Source organism: Nothoprocta perdicaria, unplaced genomic scaffold (genome assembly GCF_003342845.1).
Source record: "Nothoprocta perdicaria isolate Ctin4 unplaced genomic scaffold, notPer1 scaffold_296, whole genome shotgun sequence".
Lineage (NCBI taxonomy): Eukaryota > Metazoa > Chordata > Aves > Tinamiformes > Tinamidae > Nothoprocta > Nothoprocta perdicaria.
Window position 1 is genome coordinate 274634 of NW_020455528.1, and position 16493 is coordinate 291126.

General features: G+C 46.0%; 1 protein-coding gene across 1 annotated transcript in view; it reads left to right on the forward strand.

The window, feature by feature from the left end:
* The window catches only part of CEP85L (centrosomal protein 85 like), an 80657-nt gene extending 71444 nt beyond the window's left edge, over nucleotides 1-9213 (forward strand). The window contains exons 9-13 of the mRNA XM_026041853.1: nucleotides 1400-1517; nucleotides 1884-1934; nucleotides 6195-6302; nucleotides 6683-6896; nucleotides 7640-9213. Of these exons, the coding sequence (XP_025897638.1) occupies nucleotides 1400-1517; nucleotides 1884-1934; nucleotides 6195-6302; nucleotides 6683-6896; nucleotides 7640-7803 (655 nt within the window). The 3' untranslated portion in view covers nucleotides 7804-9213. The remainder of the gene's footprint in view (nucleotides 1-1399; nucleotides 1518-1883; nucleotides 1935-6194; nucleotides 6303-6682; nucleotides 6897-7639) is intronic.
* The last annotated feature ends 7280 nt before the right edge of the window (nucleotides 9214-16493 follow it).

Consider the following 16493-nt stretch of genomic DNA (forward strand, 5'->3'; position numbering starts at 1 on the left):
GGGGATATTTACAGGGAGATGTAACTGCAGCTGGTGTGCTATCCTTGAACTTGAATAGTTATTAAGAAGAAAGTGATGTGGGGGGGACAGATAGACGTTAAAAAGGTGTATGTTAAATTAAGGGAATTACATAAAGGCTTCATTAAAAAAAAGAAATCAGATCGGGGAGGGAATCGCTGTAATTTATGGGGACGTTGCAGCAGGGCAGCGTCGCTCAGCTGCGTGCATGTGCGTGCCAGGGCAGCCCGAAAGTGTTTCCATGATGAGAGGCTGCTGGGGACACCTTGCCAGCCCAGTCACTGGGCACATTGTTTCCATCTTACAGGCGAACGGCCGTTTCTCTTGATGCCTCTGTAATCTGGAGGGATCACTCGGTCCTTTCTGGCAGCCCGCGAATACTTGCCGCGGCCGCTGGTTTCTAAATCAGGCCGCAGGATTAGCACCGGCGAATTGGATTTTCGTTTTGCGAGGCGGTGCGCGGGCGGCAGCCCTGCCTGCGCCTGGGAGCCCGCACGGCGTGAAGGTCGAGGCTGCGTGTGGGGCAGCTGCAGCCGGGGGGCACATGCCCCCTCAGCGCTCGCCCCGGGGGGCACGGGGAATACGCGAGGGCGCTGCGAGGCCGCTGGTGCAGGCGGCTCCGAGCGGCCCCACGCGCCTGGGATGCGGCTGCTCAGGCCGCTGTGTGCATGGCGGGGAGTGTGTTTGTCCCCACACAGGAGATGAAGCAGGAAGGGGGAATATGGATGGGAAGATTGGCCAGATCGCACTAATGAGCTGCAGGGGATGGCCAGATGAACATAGTGACCAGCCCTGCTTATACAAATTCACACCTTTTATCCAAATAGCCCTCTGTTATTCCGTGTTTGTTCTTCCCGAGCCCACCTAGTTCCCTTCCTCTTCCACCTTTGTTCCTTCCCTGAAACATCCCATAGTAAGTGCTGCACAGCCTGAAATACTCTTCTCCTGCACCCCTCTGTGTGCCCCAGGAGCTGGGGCTACACAGAGAGCTTGGGGGTCCCATAGGGCCAGGCTTCCTGCTGGCCCTGGCGCTGCCGTGGCCCTGGAGGAACCAGGATGGGGCCTCCATTCTCTCCTGGGGCTTCCCGACTGCCAGCGTCTCCCTGAGCTCCGGTGCACGTGCAGAGAGAGGCCTGGTCCGAGCCGAGCAGCTCCTGGGAGCAGCTGGGACCTGTTGCTCTTTGAGCTCCTCACTGGGAGCTGCACCGGGATGGGGTTTTATGTCCTTGCTCTGCTCTTGGTTTGCTCCATGGTGAGGCTGGGTTTTGTTCCTGGTCCTTCTGTGGTGCCTGTCAGAAGGTGGTGGGGGCTGCTGGTCTGTCCCTAGGACACACCGGGCCTTGCTCTCGGGACCCTCACTGCCTGCTTTCCTGCTTAACAGCTTGCAGCAGAAGGTGGAGAAATGCCTGGAAGATGGAATTCGCCTCCCCATGCTGGACACAAAGCAGCTGCAGGATGAGAACCAAAGTCTCAAGGAAAAGAATGAGAAAGCCAGTAAGGTTAGTCTGCAAGCTGACCTTTAGTGGCATCTTCAGCCTTCAGAACTGCATTTCTTCCTTTTTGTTTTAGAAATAGGTCTCACTAAGGAATTTCACTTTTGTTGCCAATGCAGATTTTTTTGAATACCTGTCTGTTCATGGTCTGTGCGTCTATTTTCCATGAATTTCCAGTTATGTGAATATATGTCTTGTCATTTTCACTTACATTTTCAAAGATTGGCCATTTGAAACTCATGGCTACATACATATATACATATATATATATATATATATATATATATATAACGATTTAAAAAGGAAGCTGAAGATAGTCAGCTGAAGACATTCAGCTTCAAACCTTTTAACTTACTCCATTTTATTTTCCAGATCATAGACAATCAACAGAATCAGATAGCTGGGCTGATTTTAGACTTGCAGGTAAGGAAAAGCATATATTTTGACATTTATTCTGAGAAATGATTCTGTTCAGAAAGATTACATTATTAAATTTGAATTACCTCCTTTTACCTCTGCAAGTAGGAGGTAAGGCTAGAAATGCCAAGAACTTAATTTTATGGTCTATAGTTGACTTCCACTTTCCTGCACGTTCAGGAAAGGTTCAGGTTTTTGTATTTGTGACTGACATTGGTATGGTTTAGCACTTTGCAGATGCTGAGAATAAAATGGAAGAATGGTGTCACGCAGCATCCTTATTCTCACACAGCTTTGGGAGGTCCCTCTCCAGCAGCTTCTTGACAGTTCCTCATTTAGGTACTTTAACTCTCTGGGTGGTTCTTGGGTGCCTCGCTTGGAGCCAAGGATTTCTCAAGACAGCAGAGGTTACTAGGAGTCAGCTTGGCTCTGTGGATTGGATTAACACGTCAAACTCCTGATCCTTGACAGGAACCTCGGTGACCAGTGTTTGTTGTGGAGAAAAGGAAACATTATACAGGTTGTAGGGAAGAAGGTATGTCTTGTGCTGGCAGAAGCTGAGCATTTGAAAAAGAAACTACTGGTAGTAGAACCCAGTGAGTTGTTCAGCCGTTATCCAAGTCAGATACGATATATTTTGATTTCCACATGCTACTACTACAAGGCTAGCATTTGTCTCTTATTTTCTTGCTTTTGTGCAATACAGCAAAATTACAGTTATAGGTTTGCGCCTTGGTGAGGAAAGGGTGAAGAAAGTGCTTCTACTTTGGCTGCCTGCACTGCAGGTTGCACTGCAGGTTTGGGCAAGCAGCAAAACAGTGGTCAACCAGTCCCGGTGGCTACCCCTTCTGAGACTGGAACCCTGCTAACAAAGAGATTCTGGCCTCATGCTATAATTTTAATAATGCAACTTTAAAAGTAGCAAATTGAGCACCATAGACTTTCTGAGATTCTCTTCTCTGTTACTGTTTGTGTTGAAATATATACAGCTCGCCTACACATATCTCCTCCATTCTCACTTTTTTCCTATTTCCTGAATTTGTGATCTCTTGCTTTCCATCATGTTTATATTGAGGTTTTTTTAAAACATTAGCCAATTTTGTATGCATTTATACAGACAGCTGTTTTGGTACTGCTGCTTCTGAGCTTGAAGCTTAGGGTAGCATATATAGATCTGTCTTTTGGAAATAAACATTGATTTTCACTTTCAGTAGTAACTTTTAAATGATGCTACTCATAGGCTGAGTATGTTCGTATTATTTGGAATGTCCTGGAGGATGTTTTTGGAGTAGTAAATATGAATTTAGTGGTAAATGTAATTCTGAGAATACACAGGGGAAGGGACGTAGTTATAAACTGTGTAAACCTCTTCCCCACCACCTACCCACCCTAGAGAAGGACTGTGTGATCAGGACATTACTGGACTCCTTCATGAAGGAGAAATGCATGAAGAACTATGACAATTCAAAGATGCCAAGAAACTAGGCAAGTCTTTTGGGGGTCTGTACTCCTCTTCCTCCCTAAATATTTTCTTTTTGGCTATTGTCACAGGCAGGTGATACTGAGCTAGATGGACTCTCAGTCTGATCCAGTATGACCATTTTTTTTTTCCCAGCAGCCACTGTTGATGAGAAAATTTTAAAAGACTATTCAGCATCACTGCAGATCATACTCACCTACCAGCACTACAAAGGAAATGCGTCAAGCAGAGCTGTTTCCTGGCCTCTCCTGGCACAACAGGTTTCCTTTGACACAGAACAGGGCCCGGTTTCTTCCTTCCCTTCCTTGCACTCCAGCAGGGAGTTGTGTTCCCTGCAGCAGCCTATCTTTAGGATACAGATTGTCTGGACGCTTCCCTTCTAGGTGGTTGCTCTGGGTGAGCTGAGAAGCGTGTCAAGTGCACGAAAGTTGTTGAAAAACAAGTAGTGATTTCTGAGCTCGACCCGGTGATTTTTATTGCTCACGTGAAAATAAACCTTTTCATCCAGATTAAGTGCCTAGATTTTAACACCTTTGTCTTCCAATTTTGCAAAGGGTATGAAAAAATAATGACTTTTTTGCCACATTAGTGGTGTTTCGCTGGGAGTGTTAGGGAATTGTTTGTGAAGGTTTCACACCTCCGGTGTGTGGCCAGGCCATTAAAACCTTCACTCAGTGTTTACCCCGTCTTCCTTTTCAATACTCAGCCTTCCTGTCAACACTAGCACTTCTTAGATAGAGCTGGTAGGATGTGTCTATAGAAGCTGATACGTTATTTTATATGTGTGTATACGTACACACGCCATGCACACCTATGTACACACCATCTAACCTGCTTCAGATGATGTTGCAGAAGGAACATGCAGCACCTCAAGCATATCTTGTACTAAGGAGTGACTTGAACTTACAGGAGCATTTTATTCAAAAAGTAAAGAGAAATCTCCCTGCAAATTTTCAGCTTTGGAAGATCAGTCTCTAGGTTATCTGCAGGAATTCAAGAAAAATATTTGTACCACACAAGGTCATGCTGTAAAATAAATTCTGCTGGTTTGTGAAGTGCTGCTTCACCTCCACCTCCCAAAGCACCATCTCCAGTTCCACTGTATGGAGGGTTAGAAGCAAAATTGTGCCAAAGCGGGCAGCCTTGGCAGCTTTGGCATTAGTGCTCTAGCTGTATTTTGTGCACGATAAGATTGAATTTGCATCTTGTAATTGAAATTGCATAACAGGTTTTACATATTAATGTGCTGCTGAGTTAGGGTGGTGGAGGACTTTTGATGTATTATGGTAGTACAGCAGCAGATTTCTGAGTGACACCGTAAAGGAGGGGTTTTTGTTATCTCTGCATGAAAGTTGAACATAGCTCTGTGGCATAAAGCATCAGGAATTTGTGTAATCGAGATTCATTGCCACTAGTACTCATATTGGTAGTTGAATACTCCTTTTCATGAATTTTGTCAAATGACCTTGAAAGGTATATATTCAGTTATAAAAGCCAAGTAGCAAAATAAATCTGCATGCTTTTGACATAAGGTAAAATATGGTCAGACTGAATTCACACCGAAAATCCAAGTGGAAATATATAATCCTTTCTGAGCTTCAACTCTGTGGGGTGAAAATCAGAAATCCATGGTAAGAATAAGATACAGTTCACTTGTTTAATCTGGAATAGTCAAACTCTGCTGCAATTCAATGCTTAAGGCTGTAACACTGAATATAATTTAATAGATTCCATATCTGTGAGAAATAGGAGTATCGTTATCGTACTAAAAAGTTAAATACAAGTTAAATGACATTGGAATAAGGTAAGAATGTGAGACTTTAGGTGTAGCGGTTCCATAATGTTATTCAAAGTAATAAATTGATGAGCACTGTGATTCTTTCAGAGCATGTGCCTCAGGTGAGCTGTGTGGTACTTCCAAACCTAATGTATCTGGTGTTAAAATGTTTTATAGCTGGGCTTTGCACAGCTATATGGGGACTCAGTGAGTTGCAACACAAAGTCTGGAAGAGGGGAATCGGCAGCAGCTGATGACAGTTTATTGCTGCTTGAGGTCGGTCTGGAAGTCAAACAGGGAAAGCTCCAAGACTTAAATACAACCAAGTCCTGTAAACATTCTGTTAGCTTTATTACTGACAATAATCATTCTTTCTGCTGAAATTATACTGTAAAATACAAATAAATCACCTACAATTGTTGCTGAATGCAGTAGAGAGATGTCAAGCATTGTGATGGATCTTGTGTATGAATGATTTTAAGCAGAAGTCACTGCTCTGCTATCAGCTGTCAGGGACTTTCTTCTCAGTTGTATAGCAAATTCAGCAGATCAATTCTGTGTTGGGAAAGGTTATAGAATCCCCCACACAGTATTCATGAAAAGTAGGGATACAAAAAAATACAGATCTTAGTTATGAAACAGTAGTTACACAAATGGAGCTTAGTTGTCACTTATGTCCTTATTTTAAGTGAAATTATGTGACTAGAATAAACATATGCGTGGTTATTTTAGACTGCATGTCTGCCTTGTTAAAGTTTTGCCTGAGTGTTTTTGTTTACAAACTGACACCCTTCAATTAAAGGGTTTGGTGGTATTTAGAGTGTAATGTTAGCTGTTGCTCCAGCTGAATACTTACTGGGTGGAACATGACCGAAAATAATAGATGAGGAAATAATGCAAAGACAATAAATAAATAAATAAATAACAATTTATTGAGGCTGAATTTGTGTCAGTGCTAACATACACCATGAAAATTTAAACTCTTTGCCTCTGTTTTCCTGTGATTTAGTCTACGCAAGAGAAACTTTTGCAAGAAAAGCTGGCAGTTCAGAAGATGACAGATGAACTTGAAGAAAAAGAAACGAACATTGAGCGATTAAATAAAACTCTCTTTGAAGTAAGTAAAACCCCTTCAAAGGCCCACACCAAACCAGCAGGGGAAAATTACAAAGCGGTGCTGTAATTATGATAGCTCGTGGAAGGGTTTTATGGGATTAATACATGTTCATCATGCTAGATGCTTGGTTGATATAGCACTTCTACCTCAGAAAGTATCGTTTTAGTGTTAAGGTCAGTAAATAATGGTCTCATTGAATAGACAGTTGGGTTAAAGTTCATCTGTTAGCTTTAATTATCATGCTCTGGAGCATTAAATATCATGCATATTTGATGGTAAAATTAATTTTACTTGCTGCTGGTTGTGGCTTGAACGGGAGCCCGCGATGCGCGTGCTGCTCCCGAGCTCACGTGCGGCCCTCTGCTCTGTGCCCGGCGCAGCTCCGGGGCCTGGCGGAGGAGAACGCGGCTCTGCGGGAGCGCGTGCGGCAGGCGGAGCAGCCCCGGCAGCCGGGTGCCGAGAGGCTGCCCGTGGCCGAGCAGCTCTTCCAGGAGATGTCCCACTGCCTGCACGACCTGAAGGCACTCTGCAGCATCCTCACGCAGCGAGCGCAGGGCAAGGAGCCCAACCTTTCCTTGCTGCTGGGAATCAGATGTAAGTGGGGCGCTCCTCCCGGCGCGGCGCGCGAGAGGGAAAGCTAGGCTAGGCTAAGCTCGGAGCTAAGCGTAGCTCAGAGGTGCTGCCTGGATGGCTCTCTTCAAACACTGGCCTGCTGGGTGGGTAGGGGCGTGCGGGCACTTGCCAGTCCCAAGGATAGAGCTGGTTCTTCCTGTGGCCTCCTCTGGGATACATCTGCTCGCCCTGTTGGAGCCCCCCTTGGCTGCCTGTCCCTGCCGAGACATGCGTGGTCACCTCAAGGCTAAGGGCTGTTTCCTGCCAAGTGCCAGGAGGGCCTCATGGGGATGTCCAGGAAGGCCCTGGGGCTCAGGTCGGGGAGTGTATACATCTGGGGGGGTTGTTTGGGTCTGGATCTGCACATGTTAAATCCCACTGCCAAGAGGCTCCATTTTCACTACTGCTGATGCACGTCTGGTCCTTCGGGCTTGCTCAGCTCTCAAGCTTGCCCAGAGATGTAGAGCTTGTCCTAAAGCCCAGACCTTAGTGCAAACAGCAAAGCCCGTCTTTCAGAGAAACAAAGATAGGCTCTGCATTGGCTTCAGTCCACACAGTACCTCACTTCTTTGTTTCTTCATCATGCTGAAGCGTAGTTTGTCCTCATGTAGCTAAATTAAAATGTCATACACCCTCCAGGCATTTTAAACGGGCTGCCCAGTGTAAGCAATCCCTGAGAGCGGTTGGTGAGAGCAGGCTTTAACCGTGGGGTTTGTTTTTCCCAGCCCTGAACTGTTCAGCTGAAGAGAATGAAAACTACCACAGCACCGAAACCCTTTCGAAGAAGCTCTTGGATGTCTGTCAGTTGCGCAAGGACATCGATGAGTTAAGGACTATGATGTCGGACCGCTACGCTCAGGACATGGGGGACAACTGCATTACTCAATGACAGCATTTCAGCTGGCAGCAAATGACTTATTAAAGGTTGCTGTGTCACAGGTCTTTGCATTTCTATTAAGGAGCCATATTGGAGGACTGCAAGCAGAGCTGCTGCTCGTGCACGTCTCTGAGGCCTGTGCCCGTGGGGAGTGTGGGGAGCCGGGCGGGAGGGGAGAGGCAGCGTTTGAATGGAGTGGTGCAAGCTACAAGGAGTCTCTCTGCAAACTACTGAATGTAGGAACAAGCTGTGAAGAATGTTTCAGTGGGACATTTTGTTTCCGTCCCTAGGACTGATTTTATTGCTTCACTGTTTCCTGGAAAGAGTGTTGAAATCGCCAGTTTGCCACTACTCTGTCCTTACATTTCAAACCTTGATTGGAGGAATCACCTGTATCCTGAAATATGAGGAAAGGGTCAAAGGACCTAGAGCTGTATGAGGTGAAGCCAGAGGCTTCAGCGACTGCACTTCATGCTAGGAATTGCAATTGGAATAATCCTAGAGCACTGCAAGCAGTAGTTATTCTTTAAATCGCCTAAAGACCTTGCTAGAGGAAAGCTGTCTTTCAGCACCAGTAGCTGAAGCGAAAGCAGGTTTTAACTTCTTTATGTGCATGAAGTTCATCACATGCAGGACAGACAAATCTGCGTCCTGCTTTAAGGAGTTTCAGAAGTACGGAGTCTGTCACAACCCCAGAGAAGCTGGGAGGAGAAAAAATCATGGCATAGGATGTGGCCATCAGAAAAGGAGTAGATTGTGTCTTAGTGTTCATACCATGCATTCTCTTCTTTATGTATACCATGCTTGCTTGCTTTCTCTTCTTTGTCTTATTTGTATGCATTTTAAGCTGTGGCTAGTCTGTCTATGCAAGGCTCTGTGCCCAAAGGCCTCTGCTGAGGTGGAGCAGCCTCCACTGCTTTTCACGTGAGCTGTGAAATGGGTGTTCGACACCTGGCAAAATCCGGGCTTAGAGCAGAATGTTTCCGCTGACCAGTGTTGAATGCTCTGTTATCCGAAGACTGCAAGTTTCCCACGTTATTTGGGATTTTTCACTTCTTCTGTGTTTGTGGGCAGAGATCACAGTTTAAAAGGAGGTGGGAACGTATCCGCAGCGCATTGCGCGAGCGTCGCTCCGCGGTGCCCCTCGCTCCTGTGGGGAGCAGCAGCCCCTCTGCGCGCCCCACAGCGCCGGCCGTGGGCCCCACAGCAGCGCTTCCCTGGAGGAAACAAAGGGCCACAAGGAGCAAAACCACCCTTAAGCCAAGGAAAAGCCATGAAAAGCCATGGGCATCGACTCCCTGTGATGTTTGGAGACAGGCTGGAGGGGCTGAGGTGCTGCTCAGTGGTCAGCTGTCCTGCAGAGCTGGCACCAGCAGAAAGCTCCATTACGAAGCCAGGCGGTTAGGACTAAGTAAACAGAGAGGAAATTCTTGTAACAAGCGAGTTAGTATCTCAGTTTTCTGCTGATAGCTGAACTAATAGGGGAAAAAAAGCACAAAGTAATGTATGCTAAAGTTGCCGGTGTTTCACTTGGCCGTATTTCACTTTCTGTTCTGTGTTTAATAGTTACTGTTAATGTTTTTATATTTTAGTGATTTAAAAATTAGCGGTTTTGTTTGTTTGTTTTAACTATGTGGACTTATTTATTTGACAGTATTCTCCATCATGAACCTACACCTGGACTAATCTGTGAAAAATAGTGTTAACTATTTATATTATTGCTTCATGATATTTTCAGGTAGACAAACACGACTGAACCACCTCCTTGCAAGCACTAAAACCAGTGTCTGAATGAAATTTCAAGTGAAATTGCATGGTGTCTGCATTCAGGAGGGGGAAAAAGAGACCGTTTATTTTTAATGTGTGAGCACTGCTCTTCCTGTAGCGTTGAGGATATCCCTTCGTGCTTGTGCGAGGCAGAAATCCAGGCTCTTTGCCTGTGCGGAGCCTCCCTATTCCCTGCCCCACGAGCAGCGCTGCCCTTTGGGACTGGAGCGTCGGTGTTTTGCAGGAGCCTGTTTCGTTCCTTGGATGCAGCTCCGTGTTCTTGGTTCAGTAGGAGGTGCCGGTCACGGCACCTTCCCCTTGGCACCTTCATCTGGCAGCAGAAATTCAACAACCAGATTTCAGACAGTGGCCTGGCAGTGTTAGGCAGGAAGGAAATACCGAAGCCGCACATAATTTCCTTGATGGAAATGTTCTGTCTATGAAAACTTACCGAGAAACACATCCTTCTGAATTTGGTGGAAATAGCAAGTCCAACAGAGTATTAGAAAGGAACAGGAAATATTTTGAGTCCCTTTCCATCCCTTTGTTTTATTAAGCTGTTCATTTGACTGCTGTGCCTCCAGCTGCCCCTGGAATGGTGACACCGTATGGCACAGTTGACATTAGTAAGTTAATATTTGTAAAGCACTTCAGGAGCTTGTGCGCTCTTTAAAACTTAGCTGAACTTCCCTCAGGAAAGAGGTCCCATTTCAGTTGTAATACTTGGATTGCAATGCTACAATCTTGTTGCGTTTTTAAATTTGTATTACAGAATCTGTAATATTTATGTTGACTTTAAAGCACTTGATTTTAAAGCACCCTGAGTTTATCTGCCTAAGTCATGTTTAGAGTCAGGAGGTAAATGATGGATGCATGAGCCAAAGATGCCGATTACCAACTGAATATATTCAGCGATACAATATTTTATTGGATTTCTTAAAATTTGGCCTGTTGTAGTAGTAGTAGCAACTGCTCCATACTCATCAGTTTTACAGATGCCTCTAAACAGAATAAGCTTTGTCTAGGATATGCATGATTGTTTAACTGGGTAAAAAGTAGCGTGTGTGTGTGGCCTCATTCAGCATATTTAATACACAGTTGGTTAATGAATGTTAGCATTGGAATTGCTTGGATTTAGTCATGACAACTTTTTGCTGTAGCTGTTAGACAATCTCAAGGGCTGCGGAGCAACCCCTAAGGAGCGGGCCCTGCAGCCCGTTCGTGCAGGAAATCCTTGTAACCCTTTAGAGGATGCCCACGGTAACTAACTACTGTACTCGAGAATGTATTTAGAGGACGACTCGGAGAGCGACTGTCTCTGGCGGCTGTAGGTGATGCCGTGTGTGGGCTGTGACGCGGTGCGGCTGTGCGCGCGGTGTCGCTCCCGGCCCAGCCGCGCTCCTTTGGCACCCGCTCATCTGCGGCGTTACTGGCATTGCTGTGACCACCCGCTCTCACCTGGGCTTTTCACAGCTGCCCACGGTCATGCAGGCGCCGAGGGGGCTTTATCCCTTCTCTCCTGGAAAGGTGTCTCCCCTTCCTCGGCCCTCATGGGCTCCTGTGGCCGGACAGCCGGCCCTGTGCTGAGCGGGGAAAAGGCCTCACGTCCTTAGACTGGGAAGAAGCCCGTGGATGTTATGTAAGGAGGTGGTTGATTCCGGTAGCTCCCTAGCAATATTAGTCCCACGGCTGCAAACCTCTGTGCCTTTTTTTGCCCCAAGCAAGTGTTTGTTCCCTGTGAACTTCAGAGAAGTTGCTAGAGCGTCAGTGACTGCACCTTGTTTCCCCCTTGCTTGACAATATTTTGTTTATAGGCCTCTGTAGTAAGGACTCCTGCGTAACATCCAGAAATGCAAGTACTTAAAACAGGTACCAGGTATACCTTCCGATGCCAGGCTGCTTGTAGTGTGCAGCTTTTTTTTTTTTTTCTTTTTTTTGAATATGAAGCGTGAGCAGGAAACTGAAATCATAGTGTGTTGATTTTGTGTATTTTAATGACAGTATTTCATTAGGGAGGAGTGTTCAGAGCTAGCTTTTAAAAGCACAGCTGACATATGTACTGGATCAGTCCCTAGAGACTGGTAGTTTTGTAAATTGGGTTCAGTTTTTGAACCGCTCAGAATACCTCATATGTAAATAGAGTTGTCATGACTTAATCAAAACGTGTTCATTGTAAAAAGTGAAGGAGCCACTGGCTGGCTCAGCTCTAGGCTTGTTGTTCTTGCCTCTTTTTGTAATTTTTTTTAAAGTAGGGTTTACAGCTAGAATTTTGAATGCCAAAGTTCTATTTATTAAATAATAATAAAAGTTTTCATTGTTAATGACTGGTATTTTTCCACTGGAATTTGTTTGTTGATGTTTGGGATTTGTATCCACAGAGGAAAAAATAAATTTTGCTACAAAACTGATTTTTTTTTTCCCGTTGTCCCCTTTGTCCAGTCCCCGGCGTGGACGTGTTAATGACATCTAGTCTAAAGAAGTATGCGGCGTTTTCCCTGCAGCTTGCAGCCAGGCACATAAGCAAACTCCTGTCTCGAAACTGGGCAGCGCTTCTCTACCAGAATGGTCATCTTGGGCAGAGCAGCGGGTCTGGGTAACCTGGAGCTCAAGCCCTGAGGCTAAAGCCTGGGCTTGCTCCTAAGCTCAGTCCTAGGCTCCTGCCTGCTGGCAGAGGAAAGAGAAAAATGAGGCACCCGGAGCTCTTTCGGAGATCGTAGTGGGGAGAAGGATGAAACGTTTGCCTCTTGATATCTTGATCTGGAAGAAATGTGGATATGGGTCTGGATCTTTGCAGAAAAGGAGGCGACAGCAGTGACTCGCGTGTCGTTCCAGCTCCTGTAGGTCTGCATGTCTCGCTGGACGTAGGTAGGACTCTAACAGACTAACTTGGCACAAAGCAACAGGGGAAACTTCTGATAACTGGTTTCAGATCTGCCAATTCAGAGCCCCCAACAGAGGCTGGCTGTTGAGTGATGTGCTTCTAATTCAATTAAAAACATTCTGTGCTCTGTGTAAATGTGTGTAACGGGCTGCACAGGTGCCAACTTTCCACAAGATTTCTGAGGGTGACCTTTTTCAAAGTCAGGTTTAGGTTTCAAAGTGTCATGATTAAAGCACTGCTAACAATAGTAATGGGAGAAAATGTTCTGATGCTTTTATGCCACAAGCAAAATACAATTCCAAATGTGGCTAAAAAATAAACTTTAAGCAACAACACTGTACGTAGCAGCATCTCGAATAAGGACAGTTTGGAAGAACAAAACCTGCAGGGCCTACCTGCTGTTTGGAAATTAAACAGTTCTGCTGGATTTGCTATGGACACTGGGTCATTTGTTTTCTAAATGAATGGATTATATACACTTGGAGAATTCCCACAGAAAAGCATATATTGTGAATTCTAATATTTAATTATAAAATATGCATATTGCTCTTCTTGCTCTATGTGAGATACTCTCTCTTGGGGGCCTGCTGCTTTTCTGCTGCTGCCTCTTGATGTCGGAGGTGCTGATTTCATGGAGGTAAAGACATGCCTCAAGTCATGGAGTTAACATCCACCCAGATAGTTCGGAGGGAACTTGATACGTTCAGCTAATGCCTTCCAGGAGCTTTTATGAACAGTTTGGCAGCTATGCTGCACAACTTAAACACATATATTAATAGACCAGAAAACTGATTTACTAGTGTGTACCTGTCAAAGCATCTGCCTAGAGGAAGGACAAAGGGCATCATTGTCAAGCTCTGTTTTTTAAAAAAGGTGGTTTTGCTGAGCAAATTGTAATGCAAAATGTAAAAGGTTGCAGAGAGGGCGTTCTCTGATGCTGAAGTTTCCCCTCAAGACAGAACTGAGTTGAATTTGATACCACAAAAGCATCTCTCTGTGCGTTAAAAACTGAGAAAATGGTGCCAGGAAGATGGTGCCAGAAAGATGCTGGCAGGTCTCTTGTGCTGGACTTTATTGACGTTGGCAGAGAGCAGCTGTGAAGCGGCCGCAGGTGCCTCACCCTCACAGCACGCAGGTCGCTCGTCCCTCCTTTCAGCTGTCACTGAAGGAGACTGCCCTGCTCTGAGGCAGTTTCAGCCGCACAAGAGCCCAGGGCTGTGTTACGCAGCCGCTTGTGCTCCCAGCACTCTGCAGATGGGAGCATCGTGTAGGTCTCCCCTGCTGAGCAAGGGGCTGGGTTTTGCCTTGGTTTTCACCCTCCTGACTCCTGAGTTTGACCCTCTCCTCTTTACATTCTCCCATCAGGTACTTATACGTATTGATCAGATCCCCTCTCAGTCTTCTCCAGGCTAAACAGGCTCAGCTCGCTTAGTCCTTCCTTGTACGATAGATGCTCCAGTCCCTTAATCATCTTTGTCGCTCTCCACTGGACCCTCTGTAGAAGCTCCACGTCCCTCTTATACTGGGGAGCCCAGAACTGCACCTAATACTCCAGAGGCGGCCTCACCAGAGCTGAGTAGAGGGGCAGAATCCCTTCCTTGCCCTCCTGGCAACTCTCCTCCTGATGCAGCCAGGATCCTATTTGGATTAGGATTTGAGTTCAGCTGCACTAGTTTGTGGTGTTGGATGTAGGCTCCTCACACAGCCATCATCCCAATCCCTCCTTAGGAGCTCCCATCATCACCTTTAGAGGCTGTTGGCCTAAATGCTCCCTTGGCATCAACCGCAACACTAACTGGTGCAAAATGGTGTCAGGCCCTCCTTTTACTGCATCTTGACAAGGGATGGCTACTCACTTGCCATCACTGAAGTATTTGAGAAACTCACAAGCACTCTGGCATAGGTGAATAAAACCAAGAGGTTAAAGCACAAAACATTAGCCCTGATGCCTGGCATTCACTCCCTCAACTATTAATAGTCTAGATCATGTTCCAGCCCTGAGCAAGGCTGGTGCGGAGGCAGCGCCTCTGGGAGCAGACATTGCCTCCCGATATGTCGCTGTGGCGGCACGTCTCATCTCCAGTGCTGGTAATGAGTATTCGTCGCTATTCCAATTTATATATTTGAGTAATTAACAGGTCAAGTTCGGTGTTAAAAAATGCATGTGCTAATCTCAGGTTAAGTAGTATGAGGCAGCAGATTTTTTTCTAGATAAAGGTGCTAAGCTTACCTGAACCTCCAGGCCACCTGGGCACGCCACACTTGTGCTTCTTTACCAGAGAAGTGCCTTTAGCACAGGGGACAACAGCTGCTGAAGTTCACCATAAACCTCCCTAAGGAAGGGGGAATGGAGGCCGGGATTTCACCCTAATGCAGTAATCCCTAGAGGAAGGCATAGAGTAAGAAGGCAACATTTTCAGTGGCATAGATCCTAGCTTTTGGGAGCTGCCTAAAGATATCCTGCTAATAAAATGGAAGAGCAGTCTGTCTGAGCAAGAACTGCAGCACACTTAGCTGCTACTCTGTCTATAATCACTGCCTCTTGTTTCCCAACAAAATCACAGATTTCATAATCTTGGCACTTGATCTATAGCAATCCTCTTCCCCTTTGCCCCTTACAGCACTTCTGCCGTCCAGATCTGGTCGTTACCTTTGGTGCTTACCCTCATACCTGCTACTCTGAGGACATTTGTGCAGACACATCTCCTTATCCTCCTTGTGTTGGAGCCTGGAGTGGCAGGAGCCAGTCTTGGGAACCTTCTTTAATCAGTAGCCCTGTTATATAGTAAACACACTAAATATGTGGGTTATACCCACAAAACAGCCACCTCACAGAAACAAATGGTGAAGTATTAGAATAATAATCTGAAGAACCTCAGGCACGTGCAGCCTTGCTTTTCCAAGGCTTTCCAAAATGGGGAAACACAGGCCCATCAGTGGAATTGCAGGAGCTTGCCAGTTTGGGGAGAGAACCTAAAGACCACGGCAAGCAGCAAGGTCCTGCAGATTTATGCTGCCACTGCAGCAAGTGCTGCACACAAATGACCCCTTGCCCCATAGCTGGGAGAACAGCTCAGCGGACCTAGACACCTTCAAGCCAGCTGCAGGAGGCCTGATTTAAAAATACATTCAGAATGCAGTAATAAATACAAATCCTTTAAAAATATAGGAATAAACCCCTTTAAAAATATAAGAAGTTTTGCTTTGGCCTTCACAAAACTCATCACAGATACCAACCTGAGGAAACAAAGGGAGATTTTGTCCTTTAAAATACATCATTTGGGAATTAAGCTCTTTTCGGCATGTTTGAAGCAGAAATGCTTCCTCTGACAAGGTATAAGCAGCAATTTTAACTGATTTCTTTTCCATTTTTGGAGGAAGGGGCTATTTCGTGGCTATTTCACTCTGCTTGGGATGTGCACACCGCTTAGTGCATCCATTAGCAGGCCTGGAAAGGAGCTTCTGGTGGAGCTAGTAAGAAGGAAACAATTGCTGCGTTTCTGCAAGCAGCTCCATCCGCTCGCTGCTGTTTTTCTCCACATTTGCGTGTCGCTCCTCGTGGTTGGATTCCAGCACCCTGCAGCGCCCGGCAGAGTGAGGGGGCATCGCACAAGGCTGTTTGTCTTCGCTTGCTCAAAGCAGCCGTGAGAAAGCTCTGCAGGTGCTGATAGCTGACCCACATCAGGGAACATGGCCTTGTGGAACATACCTGGGCCATACCATAAAAACATTTGAGGGTCGCAGGCTGTGCTGGGAGCAGGACAGTGGCCTTGCTGCTGGAACAGGAGCAAGCTGAGGTCTTTCCTAGGACACAGATATTCCTTCCAAGACTGAAACCCTGTGGCAGATGGTGCCAGCTCTGCGTGATGAACTAAAGAAAGGGGCTGATCCTCCTAGGCTGCCATCTCTGAGGTGTGAAATGTAGTTTATAGAGCGGTCAAAGTGGAAAAGTGTTGGGTAGGAGTCCCTCACACACGCGTGACAGAGAGCAGGAGCCCATTGAGGGAGATAAACGGATTGCATTAGAGGATCATGTCAAGCAGTCAAAACTGAG